The sequence below is a fragment of the Puma concolor genome, chromosome C2, assembly GCF_028749965.1.
Source record: "Puma concolor isolate L17-30 chromosome C2, mPumCon1.1.hap2, whole genome shotgun sequence".
NCBI lineage: Eukaryota > Metazoa > Chordata > Mammalia > Carnivora > Felidae > Puma > Puma concolor.
In genome coordinates, this window is record NC_141675.1 from 64155758 (window position 1) to 64162524 (window position 6767).

Below are 6767 nucleotides of genomic sequence, written 5' to 3' on the forward strand. Positions count from 1 at the left end.
ACACAAAAGCAGATTTAGTGGGTAAGAGATCAATGGTTCTGACTTGGAAGGTTTTGAGATTCTAGTGCTTACAAGGCATCTGGTTTGAGATGTCAAACAGGCAATTAAACATTGGTTTAGAGCCGTGCCCTGCTCACGCATGGTTTTTATGTGAATTAGGAGTCCGCATCCTCTGAAGCAGAGGGCACAAGTGCTTCAGTTGTGAGCACTTACGTGCAAGAACTATTCTAGGCACTCAGAATTGCCATTTTCAAAATGTACAAAAATGTTTAAGACTGTCAAGACAATTTAAAATATTTCACTATATAATCATACACAATACCGCCCTTCATTATTTCCTATGCATCACTACATACTTTGAGGACACCCATAAAAGGAGTACAACTTCAGAAATCCTGAAAAACAAAAATTCTACCAGCTATACGCAATTTATACTGCTCAGGAGCACCAGGGGCGCTCAGCTCATTAGGAGATTGAGCACTTCATTGGGCTCTGTGCTGAGCCTGCGAGGGATTCTGTCTCCTCTGCCCCTCACCCCATGCACACTCTCTCAAAATAAGTAATCTTTAAATACTGCTTACAAAAACTATCAAAGGAAAGGCCAGAATCATGTAAACATACACTTAAAACAGAAGAGGCAGAAGCTTAACACAAAGGGACAGTGTTTTTTATTCACCAATAAACTAAAAGTCCATTTCTAGATGTTTCTTTCCTTTGCATGCTTCATTTGTTTTATTAGCAAGCAAAACCCTGTAAGAGGTTGCCTTATCTAGTCTTCAGATTCAGATCCATCTTCATCTTGACTAATCTGGAAGTAACGAAGTTCGTAAGTCTCCTTGTCAGATGCAACCACACGAAGCCAATCACGAAGATTGTTCTTCTTAAGGTATTTCTTGGTAAGATATTTCAAATACCTGTAAGATAAAAACATGAATTTCATTAGGAAACATAATTATCTACCACGCACAGGATTATCATATAAGACATGCAGTTGTATTCATCTTTAATGTTCCCTCCAAAATATTTCATTTGTATCAAACACTGTGGAAGGCTGCTGGGGTCAGAAGAATTAGGCAGCTTCTCAACCCCAGTTAGAATCAGTTCATGTCCTACAAACCCTATTCCCCCACCTCCCTAAAATAAACGTCCTTTATGTTGAAGCTAAAGAGAGAGCCACAGTAGCTTGCTCTTCAGTTTTACTGCCATAACAAGATTACGTTTTAATTAAATACATAATCTCATTAGGGTGCCTGGGTGGTTCAGTCAGGTAAACAACTGACTTGATTTCGCTCCAGTCATGACCTCAGGGTTCTGGAATCCAGCCTGGTGGAGGCTGCTTGGGATTCTCTCTCCTCCTCTCTCAAAATAGATGAACCTAAAAGATCAGCACACCTGCAACTAGCATATGGCTCAGTTCTTACAAAAAACTTTCAGCATGGTCTCATTTCATCACTCCAGCCACTCTCTTCCATTTATGCTTTACAGTAATTCTCAACTACCAAGCATTCCTCAAGCTTCTGTTTTTCTTTCTTAATGCCGGTCCCTCTGGCAGGAATTACATCATTCGACTGGCAACACTGCTGATCGCAGGTTCTCTGCAAATTCTTGGCCCGATCTCTACCTTCAACACAGCTATTATAGCACTGCATTTTACAATTATGTGCCTATTATAAGATCCCTGAGAATATTACGTTTTCACCCCCGAATCCCTAATGATTAACCAAACAGCTAACAAGCGGCACTACTTGAGTCCAAGCCACTACCATCTCCTCTATTCTCACATTAAGTTTGTTGTCTTCAGCTTCACTTCTCAACTACTTAATACTGCACTTCACTGTCTCCACTAGAATTTAAGCTCCTTTGGTGGTAGGTACTTGGCTTCTTGGCCCACTGCTGGGCTATCCAATCCTACAACAGTGCTACCATATAAATTTGTTGAGTAAATTAAATGAACTAAAACCGGCAGCAAAATGTTACCTTTGACTACCTGCCTATACTAAACCAACCACCAAAACCTTTAAATTATATATGTATATATATATATACACACACACATACATACATATATATATATATATGAAAACATTTACATCAGGCAAATTGAGACATTACTTTCAAGTTACACATTAGACACGTTTCTTGCAACATATTCTAATATTAAATCATCTAACATCATTAAAGCTTATATATAATTTGGATTTCAGGGACTATAATGTACTGGACAGGAGCCTATATTCCAGCAAAAATTTATGCTTACTGACAACCAGCCTAAGTAATTGGCCCAGTTACTGAATATATTTTCCATTCACGCAGGCTATTAGGAAGTTCAAAACACTTTTCATGTGCATCTCTGAACGTATCAACACATCTATCCCTGCATATGAAGAGAAAATATTAGGATTACGTATTCTGTAATATTCACAATTACCATCATTTCACTAAAATATTATGGGAAACAAATACCAACCTTTTAGAGAACTGTTTCTCAGAAACAACTGTGATTTTATTCTTGATGCGTTCAATGTGAACAACATTCCCCAGATTTCCAGTTTTTCCATTGACTTTAACCTTCTCCCGTAGAAACTGTTCCTATTTTAAAACAGAAAAAATGCAAAACTAGGGAAGAAAACCCTAGATTTTCACTAGGGAAGGTACCCTAGGAATAGAGCTTAGGTTAAAATCAAGAATTATATACTTAAATCATTAAGCACTCTACTACAATGATAAAAACAAGCCAAGGAGAGTGATACTTACAAAATTTCCAGAATCAAAAATTCCATCTTCTACTGGATGAGTAAGGTCCAAATTAAATTTCCAGGTTGACTTCTTAGGCTTCTTGTCTTTCTGCTACAGATAGTTAACATAATTAGGACTAGTCCATTCACTCATTTTTATATTGCAAAACTTTAAAATCTGTTATCAGCCCAAAGATGCAGTGTACTGTGGTGTCATATTATGAAATGGTGCAAAATTGTAAAAAGTCGCTGAATTTATCTATTGGGTATACCCCTTTTTCTTAGTCTGTCAGAAAAGGGGTACACTCCTTAACTTGTTTAAACCGGGTTTTTGTGATATCCAATGGTAATCCTCCCTGTTCACCATGCAAGTGTCTCAAAAGTGCAAAACTCAAGGAAGCATGAAGCGTACGGGTAGCCACTATTAGTTCTCTGAATGAGAAAATTCCAAAGAATCCTATATTTACAACTGGAAAAGATTAATAAGAGAATCAATTTACTTTCTACTGTAAATTAAAATTAAACCACGACCTGGGGTTGGTTTGAACCTCTAACCAAGTCTATTCTGTTCCAATTATCAAGAAAAGTTTTATGGGCTTTTAGTATTTTCCAAGTCACTGATGTTCAATTTTTTTTTTTTCTATTTTTTTTTTTTTTTCAACGATTATTTATTTTTGGGACAGAGAGAGACAGAGCATGAACGGGGGAGGGGCAGAGAGAGAGAGGGAGACACAGAATCGGAAACAGGCTCCAGGCTCTGAGCCATCAGCCCAGAGCCCGACGCGGGGCTCGAACTCATGGACCGCGAGATCGTGACCTGGCTGAAGTCGGACGCTTAACCGACTGCGCCACCCAGGCGCCCCTGATGTTCAATTTTAAATTTATCAGGTACTATTTACTATAGGCCAGGCCCTATGGGAAACAGGTACTATACACCACTTTGCCCAAGCTCAGTTATACACCAGAACAGGATACTCTATCCACTCAAGCCTACAGAATTAAATCATTATTGTGTTATAAGAGAGAGGAAGGAGATATTTAATTCAAGTATGTAATTTAAAAAACATATGTAACTTTAGTTTGCCATACCCCAAACTCAGAATTATCACATAATCAGGCTGTACAAGTAAAACGTTGCTCTGGCTACTATCAATATACATTCAGACAATGTCCTAAAAACAGACAAATCAGTATTCATCAGAGGATGCATCTCCAAATTAGATCCACCCAAACGGATACCAAGTACTAATGCCAGCTTGCTTTTAGGTAGACGAGTAATTTGCACCAAAAAAAAAAAAAAAAAAAAAAAAAAATCCCCTCCAAAACTTAGAACTGGTAAATTGCCGACGTATACCTACCTCTTCTTTCAAATGCTCTTTAGACTGGTTTTGGTGTCTGATTCCCTTATTAACAACGTAAATAAGATCTTTTCACGCTTTTTTATCTGCCTAAAATCGTGACTTTTACCTTTTAAAAAAATTCCTTCATGAAGTAACAATGACAATTCTTCCTTTAGTCCTAAAGTTCTCTGAAACTTTTGTAGCCTCGGAGCTCCCTCCGCGCTGGCGAGGCTATCAGACCGGCCCGATTACCCACATTTCTTTCCTGGTGCAAACGAATAGGACAGCATCGGCATTTCCAGAAGCGAGACTGAAAAGAAAAAGGCCCCAGTGCTGTCCTACTACCCTTGTTCATCGTCGTGCCTCCTCCTTCCTTGCGCTGCCACAGCCACCCATCCCAAGCCAGTTCCGGACGGGGCTCGAACTCTACTAGACCGCATGGCAGTCTCCAGGAGTCTCGAAAATAACAACTTGTAATTTTAACAACGTGCTTGTGTTCCTGACCTAGTCTCCATTTCAACTCTTCCTTTATCTCGAATGAGAGGTCCCCAACTCGCAAAATTTTTGTAGATGTAAAAATCATCTACACCGGGGTAACACCCAAAGAACGCTCCCACCCAAAGAACGCTCACTCACCGGCGCCATCTTGGAGGCCAACCGTGGGATCAGAGAGAAAGCTACAGGCGCGCGTCACGTATTTATAGCAAAACGTGCTGCGTCACGCGCTGAGAACGTACCCTCGCTGCCTCCCGGAAGAGAACGTGTGGAGGCCGGTAACCCAGGAAACTGGGGCGTGGCCAGGGTGGATAGGTTTCCTACGCAGTCAGGTTTCCCGGGAGCGCCGGCTAGTGGCCATTGTAAAGTAATTCACGATTTTCCGCTAAAGACAACACTAAGCCACGGACCTCAGAGGTCTCTGCAGTTCCTTGGAGGTCGCTCTCAGATAAACACAACCGAGGGATGCAGGAATCATCTTTCATTGATCACCTAGATCTTCTTTCCAATCAGGGCAAGACAATGTCACATTTCAGGGTGTTTTGGGATCTTCTGTCTTATATTGTAATTACAATTATGCAGAGAAAAAGTTACGTCTGTATTCATGTTTCATCTATGAGTCTTGTTTACTAAATGACTGTTGAGGGAAGTGTTTCAGGGAGCCAAAATAAATTGGGTTCTTGAGGAAAAAAAAGCTTCTAAGAGAAAAAAAAAAAGGATTGCTCTCACTTGTTCACTTGTAGAGTGTGATTTAATTTTATCATGGGTTTTAGTTAGCCCTGTGTAGAAATTAAGATGGAGTCACTCTTGTGAGGCAGAACTTAGGTCAAGCAGTGATGTAAGCAGCCAAGGGCAGGTACCTTCCAAGCCAGTACGACTGACCACACCAAAACTGATAACCAGCAGAACCAGAGGAGGTCTGGTTGAATCCCTTTAAAAAGGAAGGATTTTTGCAGCAGACTGTCAAGACTTTCCAGATGCTGACCCTTTCACCTCTGACCACACCAAAAAGGCGACTACCCCAAAGGTTCTGCCTAGATGGTCTCTGGGCAGAACAGAGATCCTTCGCTGCTTGAACACAATAAGCAGCAAGTGCTGAGAGCTGGCCTAGACCCAAGGGAGGCCTTATCATAACTCCACACTCAGAAAATGATTGCAAGTTTAGTTCATTAATTTCCTACCTCTTGTTTTATCTTGTTGTGTGCTTGCCTTGTGCTTTAATTTGTGTGATGGGTAAGAAACCAAGTTAAACGTGAAATGTCATTGAGTTTGGAATCCTGAACCTGATTTACAATTTAACTTTGCTTTATGATTGAATAAAGCTGATATTATGGAAAGACACAACTCATGTGTGCACCTTCATAGCATGCCCATGATACCCTAGGGCTCCTGACTTCCATCCAAAATGCGTCCCAATTAAAGTTCAACAAATATTTGCTGAGACCTAACTACTAAAATGCATAAAGTACATGAAGGTGAATGTGGGGTGGGGACAGTTTTGATGACAGAAGGAAAAAATAGCCTTTGAACTTTGAAGAATTGTAAGTTGACAACAGATCAGAAAAATGATATCCTTCTCCATATTTTGCAATTTGTTTTACAGAGGTGAAACTATCATACTGGGACCCAGAGGTATGGATGGGGGGACTTTTGTTGTTAATATTCAGAAAATTTCCTAGAAAGTAACAACTGCAAATATTTTTTAAAAATTTGTTTAATATTTATTTATTTTTGAGAGAGAGACAGAACATGAGCAGGGGAGGGGCAAAAAGAGAGGGAGACACAGAATCTGAAGCAGGATCCAGGTTCTGATCTGTGAGCACAGAGACTGATGTGGGGCTTGAACCCATAAACCCTGAGATCATGACCTAAGGTTGGATGCTCAACTGATTGAGTCACCAAGGTGCCCCTATTTTTTATGACAGTGGTTAGTCATAGTGGAAACTATGCTTTAATAAAGCATACAATGTGTAGGATCTGAATATAACTATTGAATTCCTCGGAGAGATCCATTTCAAGAGTTTTTTTTTTTGGTCGTTTGCCTCAAGAACCAGAATTTCTTTCTCAAAGATTAAGGGGAAAAAAAAAAAGGAAATTGGCATTTTCTCCTCAAGGGCTGCTCAGGCTGCAGAGCAGAAATTATCCTTGCAGTATTGGGTATTTTGAAAATAAACTGTTAATTGATACACTATTTTAT

General features: G+C 39.8%; 1 protein-coding gene across 3 annotated transcripts; it reads right to left on the bottom strand.

The window, feature by feature from the left end:
- Positions 1-652: 652 nt before the first annotated feature.
- On the bottom strand, positions 653-4810 carry RPL22L1 (ribosomal protein L22 like 1). 3 transcript variants are annotated; one of them, XM_025913142.2, is made up of 4 exons: positions 4712-4810; positions 2755-2847; positions 2468-2589; positions 653-914 (listed from the first exon to the last, which is right to left on the bottom strand). In XM_025913142.2, the coding sequence occupies exons 1-4, from the start codon at positions 4718-4720 to the stop codon at positions 770-772; spliced, it is 369 nt and encodes a 122-aa protein (XP_025768927.1). In that variant the 5' UTR covers positions 4721-4810; the 3' UTR covers positions 653-769. The 3 variants fall into 3 exon arrangements, with proteins under 3 accessions (XP_025768927.1, XP_025768928.1, XP_086530831.1); XM_025913143.2 differs by having other exon boundaries at positions 2755-2844; positions 4712-4751; XM_086674705.1 differs by lacking the exon at positions 653-914 and adding an exon at positions 961-1375.
- Between the last annotated feature and the right edge of the window lie 1957 nt (positions 4811-6767).

Coding starts and splice junctions, on each gene's coding strand:
- RPL22L1 (XM_025913142.2), bottom strand. Junction 2,590..2,754: donor TTTTTGATTCTGGAAATTTT/GTAAGTATCACT, acceptor GTTTTAAAATAG/GAACAGTTTCTACGGGAGAA. Junction 915..2,467: donor GAGAAACAGTTCTCTAAAAG/GTTGGTATTTGT, acceptor TTTATCTTACAG/GTATTTGAAATATCTTACCA.